The sequence below is a fragment of the Melospiza georgiana genome, chromosome 4 (genome assembly GCF_028018845.1).
Source record: "Melospiza georgiana isolate bMelGeo1 chromosome 4, bMelGeo1.pri, whole genome shotgun sequence".
In the NCBI taxonomy this organism is placed as follows: domain Eukaryota; kingdom Metazoa; phylum Chordata; class Aves; order Passeriformes; family Passerellidae; genus Melospiza; species Melospiza georgiana.
Genome location: NC_080433.1, coordinates 2,600,105 through 2,622,872, shown reverse-complemented (window position 1 = coordinate 2,622,872; position 22,768 = coordinate 2,600,105). Strand labels below are relative to the sequence as shown.

Genomic DNA, 22,768 nt, shown 5'->3' with positions numbered 1-22,768 from the left:
GGGACAGTGGATGGAGGGACAGGACAAGAGGAAATTGCTTCAAACTGCCAGGGAGCAGCGTTACATGGGGAGAAATGTTTGGCTGTGAGGGTGGGGAGGTCCTGGCACACATGGTCCAGAGAAGCTGTGGCTGCCCCTGGCAGTGTCCAAGGCCAGGCTGGATGGGGCTTGGAGCAACCTGGGATAGCAGAAGGTGTCCCTGACCATGGCAGAGGGGTGAGACTGGATGGTGTGGGGAAAAAACACTCTGTGAAGTGCCAGTGTCCATAAAAGAGACAGAGGAGTTCTGCAATTTTATTTGAATAAATGGAGAGACAGCTCACTGGGGCATACCCCCATGGGGTTTCACTCTCTAGGTTTCAGAGCACACAGCCTCCTTTTATTCTAAACTCACCCTCTTCCTTTCCCCATTACCAGGAAGGTGCAGCCTTCCCAATCCACCTCCCACATATCCCCTCTTGAACCTATAATTTCCCCCAAAACTCAGCAGTTTTGGCTGTCTACCTTCAGGGGATCCACCAGAAGTGCCTCAGATATTACCCAGACCCATTTGTCCAACCCTAAAGCTCGGGAGTTCAAACCACAGTTAAAATTCCCAAATTCCCATGTTTTGTGGTTGGTACAGACATTTAGGCCCATTTCAAAGGCATTAACACCCATTCCTCCTAAAGACCCCTCACCCATCGAGTTGTTTGTAAGGACATTAGCACCCATCTTTCCTTCCTTTAAGGTGCCTTCCAACCAAAACCATTCTGTGATTTAACTGGGATTTTGTAATTTCCTGTAGTTCTTTGGAGAGGAGGGAAGCTTCCACAGCTACCATGAGGAATTTCCAGCTTTTTTTTTTTTTTTTGGAGATACCCATGAACTCCCAACAACCAGAGAAAAATTCCTATCCATCAATACTGCCGCCTGAGCTCCAACACCCACTGCATTTGAACTCAGCAGCATTTTCAGCACATGGATGTTCCACTGGGATCCCTTTCACTTAAATTAATGTCATGTCTATTTGTCCCTAAAGGTGTTTCCTTGGGCTTCAGGGAGTTCCAGGAATGTGGCACAGGCAGCTCTTCTACCTTCAGGCACCATCAAGGCAGGTGAAGTTAATACAGGTCACAGATCTCCACAGAATAAATCAAATAAAACTCCAAATATCCCAGCACATGAGCCAGAGTAGTTGGACTTTATTAACTTCGCTGGGGCCACTCACAGATTTCAACTCTTAAAATGTTTAGCTAAGGCCTAGAGAAGCAATAATGAAGTGTACAGGAAGGTTGCCTAGTTTTGATATATCAGAAGTAAAGGACCACGACAATTTTCTTTGAGCTCACATCTTCCTGGAAACACAGCTAAAAAAAAGTGATGGTCCCTGCTTGAGTTCACCAGCAGTAAAAGCCTGATAGTTGATTCATTTTATCCTCACCCAGCAATTACGGGCAATAATTACAGATGGTTTTGCTGAATAGAAGAATAATGCATCCTAAATGTGTTTATAAATACATAAAACCTAGGAGGAATTCAAAGGGCCATTAGGAGGGATCAGCTAGCCTGAGCTCTGGCCTGGCAGGAGTCATTAGTGTTTGTGGACTGCCCTTTTTAGCAGAGCTAAAAGAGCAATTAGGGAGCAGATCAGCAGCAGGCAGGATGCTGCTAGTCCAAAATGACAGCAACAAGTCCAAGATAAATCTGCAACCCAGCTCTAGTATGTGGAAATCCATAATCAGCAGGGAAAGGAGGTGTGCCAGAGAAGGAACCACCCAACCAAACTGGAAATGCACCTTCCAACACAGCCAGGTGGCCACAAAACTACTCCAGGTGATCTAATCGGCCCCCAGTTCCAACCCGTAATCAGCCCTAAAATTTCATCCCATAATCGGGCCCAAGTTTCAAATCCCCTCAGGCCCAAATTTCAACCAATACTCGGCCCCAAAATTTCAATCCGTGATCGGCCCCAAAATTTCAAATCGCCAATCGGCCCCAAAATTTCAATCCGTGATCGGCCCCAAATTCCAACCCATACTCGGCCCCAAAATTTCAATCCGTGATCGGCCCCAAATTCCAACCCATACTCGGCCCCAAAATTTCAATCCGTGATCGGCCCCAAATTCCAACCCACAATCGGCCCCAAAATTTCAAATCTCCAATCAGCCCAACTGTGTGGTCCCTTGATATCCCTCCAAGCTGAATTGTCCTGTGACAATCAGATTCTTGGATCTTGTAAGATCCAAGCGTCCAGGTCTCCAAGTCAGCCCCAATTTGCCCAGAAACCATTAAGCTCAGAGATGAGCACAATTTGTGTTTCAGGGGTATAACCAAACTGCCTGAGTGCTCACCCTGACAAGCTGGAAAGAATCACGTCAGGCTGAAAGCAGGAAAATCCCAAGCTGCAGAAAGAGGGCAAAGGGAGGAAAGTTTCCAAGGAAAACAGGACAGCTTTCTCCACCACCAAGATGATGAAAAGCTTCAAAGTGCCAGCAGACATCTTACCTAAGGTGCAGGGCGCAAAGCTCCATCCCAAACCAGAGAAAATTATTCTGACAAGCAGTGAAATGAGATGAATCCAGCAGAGCACAGGCAAAACCAAGCCCTCCAGCTGAAGCCATTGAGCCCAGAAAGGACCCACAGACTCCTCTGGCTGCTTTTCCACTCCATCCAGACCCTCCCAACCCCAGGGGCAGGAGCCTGGGAGGACACAGCCCCCAAAATCACAGCATTAAGCACAAACACCCGTGGCTGATTTGTCTCCAACCTGTTGAGGTTTCAATAATCTAATTGCCACTGGGTAGTTCCCCCTGCACCTGATTGGGCTCCAGCTGAACTCAGACCTACCCTTAATGGGGCTGATAATCCCACACAGACACAAAATTAAATTTAAACCTATTTATTTCAACTTTTTTTTCCCCCTGACATTATTTGCAGAAGAACACATCCTTATTAGAGGGGCTTACACAGGAATAGGGGCTCCAACTGAGCTCAGACCTACCCTTAATGGGGTTGATAATCCCACATTGACACAAAATTAAACTTAAGCCAATTTATTTCATCTTTTTCCTCTGGCATTAGTTACAGGAGAATCCTTATAAGAAGGGCTTACACAGAAATAGGGGGCAGATTTTTTTGAAGAAGGTAAAGTCCCACTAGGTTTAAATAAGAAATTGTTTATGATGAGGGTTGGGAACAGAGAAGTTGTGGCTGCCCCTGGATCCCTGGAAGTGCCCAAGGCCAGGATGGGATAAGAGAAGGTGTCTCTGCCCATGACAGGGGTGGAATTTGATGGTCTTTAGGTCACTTGCGACCCAAACCATTCTAGAACTCTGAGTGCTGCTGGTTGGGTGCCAGAGAAGCAATCACAGCATTGCTGGTTTGCCGTGTGGACAACCCTCCCCCAGAAACAAGGCCAGCAAGCCACACGAAAACTATTTTCATTGAATGTATTTGGGTTATTTCCTCTGGGGGATCATCTGCCAAAAAAATGCCAGCAAGCAAAACCCTCCAAATAAACAGCACCCAGCTCCTGCACAGCTGTGGCTCTCAGCTGCACACAGGCCTTTGTAGAGCCAGAAATACAGTCATCCTCTGCAGCAAAGACAGACACGTAAGGAAGTTTGGATTTATGGTGAAAGGGTCAGGAGTTGCAAGCACAGGTTTATTTTCAATTCCAGACACTCCTAGCAGCAATATAAAGTAGCCACGTTAAACTCTCTGGAGCTTCTCTGCCTGGCAATTTCATGTTAACGACTTTGCAGAATGAAGGGGGAGGTGAGGGCAGGAATTCACTTCTAGCGGTGGCTGGGATGGCAGGGAGAGGCAAAGGGAAGGTCTGAAGAGGTGGGGATGATATCAGCAATTCTCACGTCCTGGGCAGTTAAAATCCAACGCAGAAAGTCACAGCCAGAGGTAACTTGGAAGGGAATGGGGCCCTGCAGTTGGATTGCTGGGCTAGGATCAACCACTTCATCATCCCACACCGAATTCCCGCTTGCAAATAAGAGAAAATTTCTCACCACCACCCTGCCCCAGGGAAACTCAGAAGCACAGGTGGTCTGCATATCCAAAATGTCTGCATATCCAAAATATCTTCATCTGAGATGCACTGGCAGCTCCCAGGGTGTAGGGGGATACAGGATGGGTGAATGAAGGTTGGTGTAGAATGTAATCTTATCCCCTAAAGAGTTGCAGCTGAACCAATTACTAAAGATCAGGAGCAGGCCTGATGTTAACAGGCCACAGCTGTAGCCAATAAGTGTTATAAAAGAGTGGATTGGTGGGAACTGGAGTTAGTTGGCTGCTGTGAGGACAAGGAAGAGTCAGAGCTTAGAGGAGTTGCCTGTGAGAAACATTGAGGCGGTACGAGGCTCTGGTGATATGGAATCCTTGCCCTATAATGGTAATAAAATTCTTGATATATATAAGACAACAATCAGGGTTTAAATGCCCTCCCCAGTCCCACCAGCTACCTCTCTACCTGGTTGTGTTCTGCTCCTGTCACCTCTGTCTGCGTCACCAACCATCTGCAGCCCTGACACCGTGGCCAAGTGTCACAGCCACCACTGAAACAGGAAGGGTGTGCAAAAGAGTGGCCCTGATTTACAGGATTCTGGCAAGAGTTTGCCTCCTCCAGGATTAAACCTATCAAATAAATAATTAACACATCCAAACCCTCCTGGAGAGGGTGGGTTTACACGGCTGGTGCTGGCTCAGTCCTGGAGGGATTGGCTGAGCCCCCAAAACCCCAAATTCAGCAGAAGGGTTGGAGATTTGATTCCATCACCTCCTTGCCTGTCCTCATCTCATTCCCAGCAGGAACGAGCGTGCTGGCACTGCAGGAGTGGCAGAAGCACCAAATATCAGGGGACAGGGGCAAACAGTGCTCATAATACACCAATTGTCCCTTAAACATCTGCTTTCACTGTTTGCCTCTGAAGCAGCCCCTGATAATCAAACACAGCCTAATCCACATTTGGGGAAGAGCCTCAATAAAGGATTAGCCGCCCCTCACTCCTCCTTGCTTTCACTCCAGCAGAATCTTCCTCCTCAATCAAAGCACTGGAAGCCTTTTTTTTATTCCCAGATATCTCAGCAGGCTCCAAAGCAATTCCACAGACTCACCAGGGATAAAGGCTGTCCCAGTGGCCAAGCCTTGCCTTTGATTTACAGCTAATACCTAACAGCCCTGCCTTCATGTGGTGGCAGGTACTTGGCTCCTCTCTCCTGTTATCTCAGGCTTGGCTGAGGCAGAGGATGGAGGGAACACACATTAATGGATGTCTGTGCTGCCAGCAGGGCCAGGCAGCCAGCAGCAGCAAGAAATCAACAGTTCCAGGCATTTGAGTCTTTGCAAGGAGACATCCAAGGTCTTTTCCATCACCTGGCTGCAAGAGCTGAATGAGGGTGAAGGTGGGCACATGTCCACTCAATAGGATATTTAAAAAATCTAGAGATGGAGGGCATAGAAAAACCTCTCAGCAGGAGCTTCATGGTATTTGAAGAGACACAAGCTAAGAAATTTAGGGTCTAGGACACCTGCAGCAGGGGTGAACCATAAATCCCCACGGAGTGGAGCTGGAAATAATGGAAACCATCTCCCTGCAAACCACAGGAGTTTAAATTCCAGCAGCAGCAGGATGGTCCCCAAGGATTGTGCTGCTCCTGTTTGCCTGCACACATTCTCTTGGTGGTTTGAGCAGGTTTGAGTGCAAGGTGAATTCATGATTGATGCTGCTTTGCCCTGCCCATGACATTGGTACTTGGCATTCCTGAAGCTGGATTGACCCTCCCTCCTGCAGTATCTCTGCTTGTGGCCATGCTGCCTCCTGTGAAATCACTGGATTTTGGTCCACCTGCCCTTCCTCCCCACAGAAGCTCAGCAGAACCATCATTTATCATTTTATCCTGCTGCTGTGCCGAGCTGTGAAATCCCAGCGCAGGATGGACAGGGCCCCTCTGGCTTTCCCCTCCTGCCACACCATTCCTGGAATTTGATGTCTGCCACTGCCCTCCCCTCTTGGCTTCTCTGGGTCTGGATTGAAGGCGCTTGAGATGGCAGTTCACGTTCAGACTCAGGTGTTTATTATTTCTTATCAGTGTTACAGCCTCACAGCCATGAGTTCTGCACCCTTTCATTAGAAGGCACAAAATGGCCAACAATCTCTTGTTACAAGGTCTTTTAAGACTAAACTATCCAATTAAGAACAGACACCTAGATTATTTCCCTTTTTACCCAATAACTGATCACTTGAAACCTGCAATGTGGGTTTTTCTGTCCAATTACAAAATGCCACCCAAACCCATGGAGAAGAAGGAAGGAAAAGGTGAAGAAAGAAGAAGAAGGTGAAGAAGAACAACCTGCCTCCACCCTAAAACCTCCATCTTGCTTCATATTTATTTCTATATTCTAAAACCCCAAACTCTAAGTTTTCCACCCTGTGATATTAAATGCTTCTAACCAACTCCACACCTATAATCCCAGTGCTGTCAATCAATTTTGGAAGCCTTCTCCTCAGGTCAAATGCAGTGTTCTCTTGTGGGTCAGTGCCATTAAGCACAGAAAGTCTAAAATTCTCACCATCCAGGATTCCAACACTCCCCATCCCGGGCCAGGAAAAGGCCAGGTTTGCTTGGTGTTAGATATTTGTCATCTGCAGCCCAAAATTTTGTGTTCAAAGAGATGGGCAGCGACCAAAGATAGCACAGATCACCAACCCACCCCTCCCCAGTGGTCAGTCTGGAGTTTGTGACACTCAAAAACACCCAGCCCTGTTTCCCCAGGGATAGAACAGTGATAGAACAGAAGCTGGATCGAGAGCCAGCATTTGGAAATACATTCTAATTGCACACTGCTTTTCACTTGTGCACCCACAGCAGTGCTTGCTGTGCAATTACATGTCACCATATACAAATGACAGTGCAGCTACAGGAACTTTACCAATTATAGGGAAATTGCACCCACTGTGCTGAAGAGGTTTTCGTTCAGACACAGCTCAGGAACACAAGAACAAGAGGGAAAGTTACTCAAATTGACTAGAACTGCTACAGGCATTTGGATTTTAGGTCTGTAGTTTAAGCACCAGTTCAAGGACTGGTGTCAAGTTTCCAGAGTGCTGCAGAATCTTAATGGAGTACAGACTTTTTATGCCTGCATTTATGTTCCTGCTCTGCTGTGAGTGTGAGGCTCCCCAACAGTCCACTCCACGCTCCTCCACGTCGTAAAATTTGCAATTTCCTGAAGAGGAGGCTGCCTTTCTTGCAGAGAGCAACAGGTTCCTTCAGTCTTCAGAGCTGGGTGATTGTCAGTAATTGTGGATAAAAGGAATTGTGCTGTAAATTTGTGCTATAAATGTAGCATCCTCCAAGTTCTGCCTTTTTAAGTGATTACAGTACCCAAAGATGTGCACAAGCCAAATCCATTAGTGAGCCCCTACATTTTCTAGGCTCAATATTACAAAATTTAAATAATTCTGGCTGCTTTCCTTTATTTTTTTGTCACACCTCAGAGATGCAGAGCCCTGCTTTCAGCCGACCCTGTCACAGCCATGGTGACACCATTGCAAAGATTGTTTTTCATTTGTTCTCCATCTCTGGTTCCCATTTTTGCTGGGACTGCTCTGGAAGCAGCACTGGGCTGTTGTGGGCTCTGAGCAACCTACTCTGGACTCTGTCCATGGCAGGGGGTGGAACTGGATGAGCTTTAAGGTCCTTTCCAACCAAACCATTCTAAGATGCTGTGATTAAGTGAAATTGCTCATTTCTCCATGAAGGAAAGTGATATTGTGATTTAAGTGGTATTTCCAGTGCCTTGGTTAGACCCCACAAGTCTGAGAAGGGACAGTACCTCAAGGAGCAATGCAGACCGAGATAATAAAACATAATAAATAAAATATTCCATTCATGGAGATCTTCCCATCTCAAATCCCAAGCATCACTGTGACAGCAAAATCTCCCTTTTGCATATTTGTGGAAAATGTGTATTTTATGCTTTTCACAAATATTAAAATGAATATTATATGTGTTGTGTTAGAAAGTTATGCTGTGTTAGTTCTCTTAAGTAGTGTGTTAAATATAGTTTTAGGTTATAACAAAATGTTAAAATAGAAACTATGCTGTGTAGGATACTTTTTTTTCTAAAGAAAGGACTCACAGCGAGATAGCGGCCACAGGACACCTGAATCTTTCAGAGAAAGAGAATTTATTGCTCCATTATCAGGAGAAACGAACTTCTTCGTGCCTCGCTCAGCTCTGAAGATGCTGCCAGGATTCAGAGGAAGAAGCTGACACTGCCCAGACACAATCCTTTGTTTGAATGGAATTTATGGATCATGTATGAAGTGTATGAATATGCAACAGGTTATTGTTTTTAAGGGTTAATCCTCTGTTAACGTGGGTCCTTTTTGGGCTTATGCTGCCCAGAAAAGGTACCCAGACATCCCTAACTCTTTGTTTCTATTGTCTCATATTGTCCTAATCCAAATTGTCCAATTATTATTCCAATTATATTACTATTTTTGCAACCATTTCATTACTATTAAACCTTTAAAATTTTAACAAGTGATCAGCGTTTTTCACAATATTGCATTTCCATCTCTCCAGAAAATTTCCAGCATCACAACTGCAAATCCCAGCACTCCAAACCATGCAGGTGGGGTGGAAACCACACCCCAGAGCTGTGTGGCCACTGAGGTTCATTCCTGCGAGCCAGAAGGATGGATGTGGCCTGAAGAGCAGCAAGTGTGACTGTCAAAGGTGTAAAAGGAAGCTGAGCTCTCCTGTGGTCCCATAAACTTCCCCTTGCTGGCTCAGAGGATCGTATGGCTGCGGCGTTGAGGGATAAACAGAGGAGTATAATCTCTGTGCCTCTCAGATCACTGCTTTGAAAAATTCACTGAAAATTTTTCACACCCCCAAAAAAAAAAAAAAGAAAAAAGAGATTATCGAGTGTGGAGACTCTGCCTTTGAAACTGGCACGGGCTGTTGGGTAAATAAGCATTTAGGGATTTTTCAAAAGGGAAGTATTGATCAAATAAGCTGCTGGAGCTCTTCTGTAAGAACTTATTCCAGCAGCAAAGCTCGGCTACACACCTGAAACACAGCAGCACTGGTATATATGTACCTGAAATGGGGAGAATGAGTCCCAGAGAGAGGAAATCTTAGGTGAAAAGGGGGTTTTGTGTAAGCAGAAAGACACCTTTGAGAGAAGGTGCTGCATTTATCCCAAAGGATGTCCCTGATCAGCCCTCTCATTCCTATTGAACACACACCAGCACCTGGTCAGCCAAAGTCTGGCTGCCTCCCTTTGATGGCACCACCAGCAATTCACTGCTGCTGCAATCACAATTGCTATAATTATTATTTTGTTACACAGGGAAACAAAAAAATAAAAAAAAAAATCATCATTTGGGCTGCAAAGTGGCACCCGTGCCAGCAGCGCTGCAGAAATGAAATAACAAAGCTGCTTTGCATGCAGGCAACACCTTCACCCCGAGAGCCCTGAGCCTCTTAAAAGCATTAATTAAGCCTCACCACGGTCCTGCAAAGGTGATTTAAGTGCTGTAATGAGTGAGATGTATGTGCTGCTGGAAAGGGTGAGAGAGCTTGGCTCGCTCAGCAAATAACAGAGTGGAGATCCTGCATCAGGGAGAATGGAGATGTGTCTGGTGCCACCATCTCACAGAAGATGCACTTAAAGAGGCCTGGTTATCAGTTTGAACAACAAACTAAAGCACTCCAGCCCTGAAAGGGAAAATCTCCAGCTTGTAGCTGCTTATCTGGGCAGATCTTGGTGCTTGAGGAATTCAGAGCGTTTGTACCAGGCAGTGTCAATTCACTGGAATTCCAACTGCTCCCGAATCTGGGAGCAGGACTGAGCAGCTGGGAGGCTGCAGGGACACCATCACAGTCACAGCCCTGGGTTGCCTGGAGTGGGATCCCCACCAACAGCCCCAACCCAAGAGTGCTGGGTTGTCAATGAGATATTTTCTGAAAAATCCATTTGCCAGGATTTTTCTCCTGAGAAAAAAATTGTAAATGATAACAATCTGATGGCTGTGGAGTGTGGTCTGGAGGCTGTTTACCAACAGGTGCATATTTGATAGGTCACATGTGATTTGTTTTTGCTTGATGATCAATCCCAGTCCAGCTGTGTCAGACTCTCTGGTCAGTCACGGGTTTTTATTATCATTCCTTTCTAGCCTTTTGATGTCTCCTTTCTCTTTCTTTAGTATACTTTTAGTATATCATTTTCTTTTAATATGTATCATAAAATAATAAATCAGCCTTCTGAAACATGGAGTCAAGATTCTCATCTCTTCCCTCGTCCTGGGGACCCTCCAACACCACCACACCGGGTCATTCCCTCATTAGGAGGAGTGAATTTTTATTATTCCCTGTTGCACATTCCCTCACTCTGCCTCTCCCACTCTCTCTCCTTGTCTAAATACGTGCCTGGCTAATATTGCTGGTTTACAGGATAAATCAGCTGTACAAATCCTATTATATTTTGGATCACTGACAACGACGGGGTAATGACATTGAAACGGGGAAATGCAATGTACTCCTCTAATGTCACCCACATGTTCCATCAGCTGCACCAGCTCCCAGTGCTGCGTGGAGGAAACAGAGCAAACTCTGTCTTTACCATTTAGCTCCAGTCCTATCTGGCTGTCTTGCCTTTCCTAGTGTTGAGTATTTCTTTAAATAAAGGATCATAGGATGATGTGGCTTGAAAGAGATTTTAAAGACCAGTCAGTCCCACCCTGTGCCATGAGCAGGGACATTTTCACTGAATCAGGGTGTTCAAAGCCTCATCCAGACTGGCCTTCAGCACTTCCAGAGATGGAACCCCAGCTCCATCCCGAACCAGGATGCACCAGCTGCACAACCAGGTCTGTGCCGACTCTGCAAACACCAAATTTTGTCCTAAAGTTGTTGCTAGGTTACCCAAATATTGTCCCATGTTGCAGACATCTTTTATGGAAAATCCTTTCCTTAGGATTTTCCTCCTGAGAAGCTGAGAAGCCTCAGGAACAAAATGTAAACATTGATTATCTGCTGCTGTGGAATGCAACAGGTGCATCTGGGATTGGTCTCATGTGGTTGTTTTTAATTAATGGCCAATCACAGTCAGCTGGCTCGGACAGACAGCTGAGCCACAAGCTTTTGTTATCATTCTTTTCTATTCTATTCTTAGCTTAGCTAGCCTTCTGATGAAATCCTTTCTTCTATTCTTCTAGTATAGTTTTAATGTAATATATATAATAAAATAATAAATCAGCCTTCTGAAACATGGAGTCAGATCCTCGTCTCTTCCCTCATCCTTGCACCCCTGTGAACATGGTCACAGTCCCATTCTCAGTAAAATGCTTCTCAAACAAACTCAGAGCAAAAACACTATCCTCCAACAGCAAAGCCGTGCAGGTGCCAGGCTGGGAGTGTCTGGGGCAGAAATATGGTCAGATGTGATTCAGGCATCTCTCTGTGAGTAAAACATCTTTTTTCATCTCCATCTCCACTCTATCCACTCTTCAAATATATGTGTTACCCTACCAGGTACAATAGGAACCCATCCATGCAATTTGGATAAATGGAGATATTTCAAGGAGGGGAAAAAACAGATAAGTCTTATGTTATAATCCTGGAATATCAATAAATAGACACACACATCAGGTCGCTCCCGGAGGCTGAATATCTTCACTGAGCCTCCAAGTTCTGAGACAGAGCCTGCACTGTGTTTCACCCCCACAGCCCCACTGGCATCAGGAGAGGGAAGGAGGAAGGGTCTGTGCAGGATTTATCCCAGAGAGCAAAGCTGAACCCAGCACCCCCTCGACCCCCTCCTCAACAGAATGGGCATTGTACAAGCGCCCCTGCTCCGGCTGCTTTAAATAGCAGCAGCCTCACCAAGGGAGATGGAGTCATTTTGCTTCTGGCTCTTCCAGGACATCTGGGGTTTGCTTTCTCTGCAATTTCTTTTTTTCTAATTTAAAAAAAAAAAAAAACACCCTCTTGCACAAGTCTCTTGGCCTGCCAGGCGACCTCCTGGCGAGGCAAGGCGAGGTCAGCTTTGCAAAGTCCTGGCGAGGAGGAGAATGTGAGCACATCACGTGGAGGCCTCCAAAAATGCAAAGCTGAGCCACAGACAACCTCAGGGCTCGACCACAGAAGAAAACAGCTTGAGTTGCTGGCAGGGGAAGCAGCAAAGAGCAGTTCCCAGGAATAAATCTAATTGTGCACGTGGCAGGGAGGTGGTGCAGGGATGGAGGGTCTGGGACTCTGCTCACCTGCACACCAGGGAGCTGCAGCACCTGGGCTGGTGCTGAGCTGCCTGAAGAGCCAAGCGGTGCAGGGATGAGAGGGATGCTGGGGGAGGGAGCTGTGCCTGGGATATCTCAGACCCAGCAGCCTTGGGTCCTGCTCTGCCCTCAATTGTCACAGACATCTTTTATGAAAAATCCTTTCTTTAGGATTTTTCCTCCTGAGAAGCTGGGAGGCCTCAGGAACAAAATGTAAACAATGATTATCTGCTGCTGTGGAATGCAACAGGTGCATCTGGGATTGGCCCATGTTGGTTGTTTCTAATTAATGGCCAATCACAGTCAGCTGGCTCAGATAGACAGTCCGAGCCACAAGCCTTTGTTATCATTCTTTCTTTTTCTATTCTTAGCCAGCCTTCTGATGAAATCCTTTCTTCTATTCTTTTAGTATAGTTTTAATATAATATATATAATAAAATAATAAGTCAGCCTTCTGAAACATGGAGTCAGATCCTCATCTCTTCCCTCATCCTCAGACCCCTGTGAGCACCATCACACTCAATGAACATTTTGTGTGAGCGGGGTCACCCCGACGTGAGAGAGCAGCTCTGTGAGAGGGTTTGGCACCCAGCCACTTTCAGGCACAGGCTTTCCTCCTGGTTTGTGCTTTGGAAGGAAATAAAAGGGTTTGAGAAGGTTGTTTCCAATGCATATTCGGGTTTTTCCCCCCAGGACAATGAGGATTTGTGAAGGAGAAGTTTCAGGGTGGGGATGTTTCGTGGTGAAGGTAATTAATTACTGCCAGAATTATTTCTGCACCCACTGGTCAGGCAGTATCCTTTCAAGGACAGGTGTTTAATACTGAGAAACCTACTTAATACCTCAAATACAATCATCCTCTCCACTCAATTAGGCCCTGATTTACAGCCCTTAAGTGCAAGCTTCTGTTGATGTAGGGGATTAGGAGTTTTTGTTTTGCTCTCCCCCAGAGCCCCTTTTCTCCCTGCCTGGAGTGCAGAGCACTTTGCAGAGGCAGGGACCTGTCCTCATCCCTGCTGGCTGAAAGCACAGAGAACCATCCCCCAGGGCAGAGAGATGAACCCACACTCTGCCTGAGCTCACCCCACCCTGGGGAGGATTTCCCAATCCCAGTTCAGAGGGCCAGGACCTTACTGGGAGCCCTGGAGACATGAACTCAGTTGCTCTCCAAAGGGCACAGCCCCAGACATCTCTGGCCACTTCCACCACAACCCTGACAAATACCAGCTGTGTATCTCCCTGAGCTGCCTCCTGTGGGGAAAAAGCTGGAATTTCTCTCTGTGGAAGTTTTTCACCCCGGAGCAGAGCCAGCTTTGCAGGGGAGGTGATGGAGATGGAAGATGCAGGGGGAGATTTGCAAATCCCAGAGCTCAGCTGCAGAAACCCTGAAGCCAGAGCCCTACCTGTTGGATTAAACCCTTTTCAGACCCACAGATGGGGCAATGAGAGACATTTCAAAACTTTTATTCCATTTTCAGTCTTGTGAGAAGGGTGAGACAACACAGATGTTATAATTCACTCCATCACAATCAGAAGTGATTGTGTCCCTCTTCCTCCCCAGCTCAGATCCCGCCCTCCCCAGCCCCAGTGTCACCAGGAGGACACTTGTCACCCCTTATCACAGCTGCTGGGCCAGCACCAGCTCTGCACACCCAGCATCCAACACAAACTGATGTGAGCGAGTGCACAAACACAGATCTGGCAGCCGCCAGCCCTGTTTGCTCCAGCGAGCATTCCCAGAGAGGCATTACAGCATTGCTCAGGGAACTGCCCTCCCAAAAACTGAACTTTATCGTTTTTGTGGGGGTTTCCTGCTCTTATTTGCATTTTCAAAGGAAGAAATGCTGTTAAAAATTGACCAAGAATTGACCTCAGCTATCCACAAACCCTTTGAATCAGAAGCCCCAGCCTGTAAAATTTGGAATAAAGACGTGCACAAAACTTGTGCGTGGTCTGTCCAGCTGGGATGTCACTGTGGTATTTTATGAAAAAATCCCTTCACTAGGATTTCTTCTCCTGGGAAGATGAGAAGCCTCAGCTTCTCCATGTTTTGTTCCTCTAGAATGTGATTTAAAGAATTGTTTACCCAGCATGTGAATTGTTCTTACTTAATGACCAATCACCATCAGCTGTGTCAGACTCTAGTCTGTCACAGGTTTTATTATCCATTCTTGTTAAGCCTTCTGATGTCCCTTTCTCTTTCTTTAATATAATTTTAGAATATAATAGAATATATGATAAGATATTATATGGTAAATGTAATATATTATAATATAATATAATATAATATAATATAATATAATATAATATAATATAATATAATATAATATAATATAATATAATATAATATAATATAATATAATATAATATAATATAATATAATATAATATATAATCGCCTTCTAAGAAATTGGAATCAGATTCTCATTCTCACCTCGTCCTGGGGACACAACACCATAACACTTGGATGAGCAAAAAGTGACTGGGATGAGCAAAAAGTGCTGTTGTGCAAGCAGCAGTGGCACTGACACACACAGGGATTTATTTAGGATAGTCCAGCTGGCAAACAGGGAGACTTTGAGGTAAAATAAAGCTGATAACTCATCCCTGGGATTGATCCATGCCCCTGGGAAAGAGTCAGGCTCACGTCCTCACCAGTGCAGCCAGGAGAAATGGGCAGGGCTGCCAAAACCCATGGATCTCCTTCCTCACCTTCCTCTTCCCAAGGACTCATCAAAACTCCTTTCCCCCAACCTTTCATTTTTAAGGGAAAATGGGAGAAATGACAGATAGGGATGGCAATTCCTGCTTTTCTGCTTGTAAAGTGATTTTTCCCCTCAAAACACCCCTTATTTCTAGCAGCTCCAACTGGTCCTTCTTTCTAATTGACCCTGTTCTTCTGCCTACCATGCCAGAGAGAAATAAAAGAGCAAGGGAGATATTTCCAGTTCCTGCAACAGATGGGCAAAGCACCAAGATCCAGGAGACCCTGGGCCATAAATTGAGGGGGTTTGCCTTAGCCCCCTGTAACACAGCCTGCTGCTGCTCCCCATCCTGGTGTCTCAGAGGTGCTCTGTGCCCCGTGACCACCAGGAATGGTGAACACAAGCCTGGGAGGAAGAGGAACATGAAACAGGCTGAAAAATCTTGGCCATCCCTGTTAACACCAGTGATTGCAAAGAGAAGCCCTGGAGAAAGAGGAATATAAAATAGGCTGAAAAACCCAAAATCTCAGCCATCTCTCCCCCTTCCCAGGAGTCAAGCTGACTGTCCCATACCTTACACAAAGCCTGTCCACCACCTGAGCTGGAAATGCCTTTCCTAACCTGGTGGGATGGAGCAGGAGGGACCCCAAAGGTGATCCCCAAGGAGCAGGCAGTGTTCATCCCAGTGCTGCTAAAGGAGAATGTCTGTGCACCCAGCTGGCCTCCAAACATGACCAAATCCAAAAACTAATCCCAAAACTCCTCCTGAATGCAGCTAAACCCCATGAGAACAGCAGGGATGGGCAGGGGATGTAGGGAAAACAGGAGAGAGCAGGAGGAGCCCATTTGAGGAACAAATGCATGGAGGTGGTGCAGGACTCTCAGATTTCCCCAGCAGCATCTGCAGAGAGGTTTTGGGGAGTTACCAACAGCCACAGGAAGCCTTCACAGCCAAGTCACTCGTCAGACAATGGCTTGGGACCCAAACATCCACTTCTGCTAGCAAAGTGTTGGGAAAATATTGCCCAGCTCTTCACACAAGGGCTTTTGTTGGCCAGTGAGCTCTGAAAACATTTCTGTTCTCCCCCAAGTGACAGCGCTGCCATGAAAAACAGGAAGAGACCGAATGGAGCAATTTAAACAGTCAAACCCCATTTCCTGCCCAAAAAGGAAAGGAAAACACCAGCAAAAGGCAGAGGCCGGGCAGGAGTTGGGGACTGACACTTGGATTATCTTGGGCAGATATTGGTGGAAGCTGCAGTGGTGAAGGTGACAGCGTTTCATGACAGGGACTGGAGCCTCTTAGGCTGGGAGGTGGGTGAGGATGAGGATGAGGGTGAGGATGAGGATGAGGATGAGGATGAGGATGAGGATGAGGATGAGGATGGAGTCAGGATCAGCCAGGAGAGCAGCCCTGGGATGTGAAACAGAGTAAAAATCTATTTTAAATTAAGTAAAGTGTTTAAGAGAAGTGAAAAGTTTGTAAAACTAAAGTTAAAAAAAGAACTCGCATGCTAAGAACTTTTCTCCGCAAAACAGATGTGAGCCAGGGTCACACACCAGCAGCACCCCGGGTTTGGGACTTCCTTTCCAGCCAAAGTTCCAGCAGGATTCCTGCTCCTCTGCTCTCCCCACGGCCCTGACACCCTCAGGCTGCTTTGGGGTCAGTCTCCAGTACCCTCCTCTTCTTCATCCACTTTTTGTCTCACAGCTTTCACCTGCTTGGTCCCCAGGGTACAGGGGAAGGCTCCCCTGCCTCCTCTGCTGAGCATCCCAGGAGGGGAACTCTCACCAGGCTTTAAAATGCACCCAATAATCTAATTTCATCGTGATGACAATCAACAAATCCCCCAATGACCAACTCCTGTACAGAAATTACACATTTACATCTCCATCCTCCTCTAAAGCTGCCTTTTTTCCCCTCCCTTTTATTTTTTTAAGAAATCCAGCATTTCCCAACACTGTCACAGAACCCCAGAATGGTTGGAAGGGACCCTAAAAGTTCATCCAGCCCAGCCTCCTGCCATGAGCAGGGGTAACTTCAACCAGCTCAGGCTGCCCCATTACCAAATTTATGAAGGACACTGAAACCACAGCCTTCTTTACCCAACATGAAGCTGCTTTTCTGTTTTGATAAACCTTTTTTTTTTCCCATCCAGAGCAGCCCTGCCTCTGCCAACACCCTGCATGTCCACAGGGTTTGAAGGTGCCCTCTGACTGTATAAGCAGGAAGGGCTTCAGCATCCAGAGAGGAGATTTAGATTCCACATGAGGGAAAGCTTCAGCACAGCACAGACAGATTTTAGGGAGAGAGAGGAATCTCCATAGCCAGAGGTTAAGAACAGGTGAGACAAACATCTGTCAGAAGCGTTATAAGTAGGGCAGAAGGGCAAATCAGATGACCTCAGAAGAATCCTTTTTTTTCCCAGCCTCGTTTTTCTCTGATTATATGAATTTCTAAGCATTTGGGGTCAAGTGTACTGCTTAAATATCAGCTATTATCCTGCTTTTGCAGAGAGGTATTACCTGAGACCATTCATCACCTGAGTGAACATCACCAATTTGCAAATCAACTGCCCAGACATAAAAATCTGTCATTTTTTTTCGATTTATGCTGAAGATGAATGGGAGGACAGCTGTAACACAGAGATGGGAGAAGAATGAACACTGAGGATTCTCCATTTATCACTGGACTTTCACCTTTCCCACTCTAGAAATTCTGCTACCACACTGCTGACATCTACAACAGGGACTTGGGGGCAACCACAGGCTCATCACAGAGTTATTTTGGCTTTGTCTTTGGCTTGACCTTTGCAAACCAAACTGGAACAAGCCTCCAGGACATCCAACCCTGCAGGACATCTGGGGACTCAATGCCTCCTGCTGAACACTGACCATGAGACAAAGTTTGTCCGGCCAAGGTCTTTGCTGACCTCAACTCTCTCAGCTCCAGATGTAACCAAGCTGCCTGACCAGGGGAGCTACAGAATCTGCTGCTGGGGACCAGAGCATTGTTCCCCCACATCCCTGGAATTATTTGTGTGCAGAGTTGTGCTGGGAATGGTCCCCAGGAGGTTTCTCTAGCCCTTGAGCAAGGATTACACCAAGGCAGGAGCAGAAGTAGCCTGTCACGTGGATCCCCCTTGAGTCAGTTATTGCCCTGTTAGAAATATTAGAAAAATTAGAAGAATGTTTGTTACTAAAACAAATTGGTGTCTTGATAGGCAAGGACAGAGCTGTGAAAGCAGCTCCTCAGTCCTACAAAGAATCACAGAATGGCTTGGGTTGAAAAGGATCTTAAATCCCATCCAGTGCCACCCCCTGCCATGGGCAGGGACACCTTCCACTATCCCAGGTTGCTCCAAGCCCCATCCAGCCTGGCCTTGGACACTTCCAGGGATCCAAGGACAGCCACAGCTTCTCTGGGGAAGCTGTTCCAATGCCTCCCTACCCTCTGTGTAAAGAATTTCTCCCTAACACCAAATCCAAATCTCTCCTCTGTCCCTTTGGAATGCTCAGTGCCCACCACTGGACCTGTTCTCATACAGGATTTTAGCTGCCAGCAAAGCTGAAATTCATTTCCAGCCTGGACCATAGGCAGGTCAAGGCTCTGTTTGCACCAGCAGAGAAACATCTGACATCCCACAAAGGCAGGGAAAGGCTCACTGATGGCTCAGTGATTGCTTTCAGAGCTGCCTCTAACACATGTGTGAGTGGCTGAGCAGCAGTGCTGGGGCTTGGCTGGCAAGCAGGACACCAGCAGAGGAGAGCAGGCTCTCACAGACACACATCCAGCCTCCAAAACACTTCACCAACCATCAAATATTCTCCAAGCTTAGCAGCTGGACTCTGCAGCCCCTTTCAGCAGCCAAGTCACTAATACCCCTTCCCTCAGGCAGCGCAGCTGATCTCAGGCAGGGCTTGCCAGCAGCTCTAAGCAGGCTCATTTAAGGGGAGTTCAGCCTACTTAGTTACACACTTCAGACTTGCTGCTTTTAATTCAAGCGTCTCCAGGTCCTTTTGCAGTGCCTCTGATTCACAGTGAAGATGTACACTCATAAATGTGCTCTGATGCTTTTCCTCTCCGTGTCCTCTCTCTAAGCTCTGCACTCCTGTCCCTGCTCAGTCTGACACCAGTTTTCCTGGTTTGGGACTCACCCCATGGGACACAAGAAAGCTCTGTTGGCTTTTTTTGCTCCTGCCTAAAGCCACAGAAAGCAGGACTGAGAGGTTTCAAGCCTCCTAATTGGAGAGGTCCAGCACTGCAGAACGTTAGTGTGGAGCACAAGCAGAGCAAATATGCAAATGCATGGAGAGGCTTAAGAGCCCAGGAAGGAAACTCCAGTGGGAAGCTCCCAGCTTAAATCTAAAGGCAGCTCTTTGAATGTGCACAGGCCTTGAGGCTAAACAAAAAAATAAAAGCCAGATTTGGGCACAGCCTTTCTCCTGTGCAATGCTCCACAGGGAGATTTGAGGGTCTAGGCAGAGGAGATCCCAACTGAAATCAAGGATTTGTCCCTTTGCTGTGGGAGAATGAGAGCAGGGCAAGGTCAAGCAAGGACAAGGGTGTAAAGGGGAATTAGGGCAGAGTAAGGCAGGAGCAGTGTCCTTGCAATGAGACTGCCATCCACATTCCTCATGGGCCATCCTTGGAGCATCAGGAGAACCCCCCAGCTACCAAGGCTGGAGCACCAAGGAGCAATCCCATATCCTGAGCACTGCCTGCCTGGAGATTTTGGGCAGGAAGGCACTCTGGCATTTCTCCCTATTCCCTTTGCTCAGACTGGAACTGGCCTCTCACTTGAAAGAGCTCATTAAGGGTGGCAATCAAAGCCTGGGGAGCAGCTCCTGCAGCCCTGGGCTGTAATGCCCCTGTCTGTGCCTGCCATCAAAGCCAGCCCTGTGCACATTCCCGCAGTGGCACTCAGAATAAACCGAGGCAATTTCTTCAGACCATTTGTAGGTCAGACAGACCAGCCTCTTCCCCAGTCCTGCCCTTAAATCTTGCAGTGTTTAATCCTTGATCTGCAGCCAGGCCTTAATTTCTCAGAGCAGAGCTGGCTGGAGACCGGAAGGCGAGGGGCTTTGATGGTTAATGGCCAGTGCTTCTCAGCCCTGGATGAAATGAAGCCCTGGCTTCAGAAAGTCCCCTGAATAAATCCTGCCCCTGCTACAGCCCAGGGAGGCAAAAGGACACCAGCACACACAGAAACTGGCACAAGCTGTGACATTTCTAGGACTTGTTTTGGTTTAGGTTTGAGCTGAGAGTGCACCTGGGTCTAAGTGATTTCACCCCTGTGATTTGCACCATGAAGTAACTACAACAAGTATATTCCTCCCAAATATTCCAAGGCCTCTTGGTTTAGGAAATACAGAATTTTTGCTTGTCCTGGTACCTTCACCAGCTTGTCCTGATACCTTCACCAGCTTGTCCATGAGCTAACTGGGGCATGAACTGGTTAAATCAGGTGGAGCTGGAGGCAGAGCCAGCACTGGGACAAGGATTTGCACCATGAAGTAACTACAACAGCCATATTCCTCCCAAATATTCCAAGGCCCCTTGGTTTAGCAAACACAGCATGTCTGCTTGTTTTGATGCCTTCACCAGCTTGTCCATGAGCTAACTGGGGCATTAACTGGTTAAACTGGGTGGTGTGGTGAGCTGGGGGCAGAGCCAGCACTGGGACAAGGCAGTCTCAACTCCTTGGCCTCTGCTTTAAGGTTGGTTATTTGAAGACAAGACCTGTTGGTTATTTGAAGACAAGATCTGTTGGTTATCAGAAGACAAGATCTGTTGGTTATCAGAACACAAGACCTGTTGGTTATTTGAAGACAAGACCTGTTGGTTATCAGAAGACAAGACCTGGTGACAGTTGAGGAGGGCAAAGGGGTGCTCAGGGACTCACTTACCGCGCTGCTACAGGGAATGTCCTTGACCTTGAGCCAGGCCAGATCTAACGTCCCCTCTCCCCTGTAGCAGGACTGAAGCCTGTCCTTGATGCGGTCGTTGATGTTCTTCAGGACAAAGATGCAAAGAGCAGACTCATCCAAGGACTTCATCTTCCTTTTCTGCCCCTTGGAGAAGACTGTGAAGAGGATATCATCCTCAGGGCCAACCCCCAGAGACCTGGCCAGGATGGCTCCAGCCTTGGACAGGTAGGCAGCCTGCAGCAATCGATATTCCACCCCGTTCTTCTCACAGCCAATGGGCACCTCCACGTAGGAGTTGAAGGCCGTATCCTCCTTACAAAGCCTCACCAGCTTGGAGGTATAAACCTGCTCCTTCGTGGTGGAGCCGGGTGGGGAGATCATCTCAGGCTGCAGAGTCAGGAAGTAGACAAAGTTCCCGCTGCTGAAGCCATAGATGTAGTAGATATCAAAGTCGGGGATGATGGTAAAGGTGTCTGAGGGGATCTTGATCATGGAGGCCACAAACTCATCATGAAAGACATATGCAAACATCCCATCAGCCTCGGAGTTCTTGGTGAGCTTCCTGCTGGAGATGGTGGGGAAATACTCCGGCTTGCCGTCCACGGCCGTGGCGATGAACAGCTTGTCGTCCATGTTGCTGTAAGAAACAATGACTCCAAAAACAGAGCCACTCTCGTTCACCCCAGAGAGGTAATGCTCCTTCTTGTGGAAGGGTTCTCCCAGCTTGAAGAGGTCATCCAGCCTCAGGAGCTTGCAGATGCCCTGGTACAGGCTCCCACAGGCTATCAACCGATTCTCCTTGTAGTCTATGAGGAGCATTTTGTTTATGTTGTTGGTGGGCGTCAAGGGTTCGTTGCAGGTTTGGACTATCCTGGGAGGGTAACACTTGGGATTGTCATCATCAGGACCAGTCTCATGGGTCACCAGGACCTTCAGGTCACTGGAGAGTTTGTAGATCCTGTTGACAGCCCCCAAGTAAATGTGCCCAGTCCTTTCGTCCACCACCAAGTGGTTGAAGTTTCCCTCTGCTTGCTCTGCAGTGAAGGTGATGAAGGGCCTCTTTGGATGGGGTGGCTGCTGTCTGCCCAGAGGTGACACTGTGGTGGACAGCAGGAGGTGGGAAACCAGGCAAGTCCATTTCCACATGGCCGGCGACATGATTAGAGAGGTTTGTATTCCCAAGGCAACAAGGATTAGAAGCTGTAAAACTCCTCAAAACGCCAATTCCCTGGCAGATTCTGTCCTACAAGCAGAGAAAAAAGAAAACAAAAGTGCATTACTACGGAGTATTCCTTCCTCCTCCCTCCTTCACAACCATGCCATCATCAGAGCGTATTTAATTGCTAATCCTCCCTTTCTCCACTCTGAGCTCTCTACTTAAAACCAGCACAAAGGGAACCCTCCTGACAGAAAAGATGCTGGGAGAAAAAGCAGAAATCACACAGCAGAGTAATAAAGCAGCACCCTTTCCCTCTCCATTACACACGCATGTGCCCCACGGTGCAGCATAAATATTGACTGCAAGTGCAGAAGGGTAATGGTAAAAACATCACCCAGCATTGCTGCCTGCACTGCCAGCATCAGCCCAGCTGTGGATTTGCTATCTGAGACGCCAGAACTGGAGAAGGATTATTGTCCTGCTCTTCTGGATGAGGCACTGAAGCCTGGAGAAGGTCAGGGATCTGCCTACAGGGATGGGGCCAGATGGATGCTGAGCTCTCCTGCAGCCCTTGAAGTTTGCCAGGAAGGAGCCTGCTCTGGTGTGACATTAACATCCTTTCAGGGAGATCCCAGCCCAGGACAGCTCTGTGAATCCAGATCAAAGCGGCCTCACAGCAGCCCAGCCTGC

At 47.2% G+C, this 22,768-nt stretch overlaps 1 protein-coding gene across 1 annotated transcript in view; it reads right to left on the bottom strand.

Moving 5' to 3' along the window:
* Positions 1 to 22,768, bottom strand: part of PLXNA4 (plexin A4) — a 510,488-nt gene that overhangs the window by 453,695 nt on the left and 34,025 nt on the right. The window contains exon 2 of the mRNA XM_058021923.1: positions 20,899 to 22,162. Within this exon, the coding sequence (XP_057877906.1) occupies positions 20,899 to 22,077 (1,179 nt within the window). The 5' untranslated portion in view covers positions 22,078 to 22,162. The remainder of the gene's footprint in view (positions 1 to 20,898; positions 22,163 to 22,768) is intronic.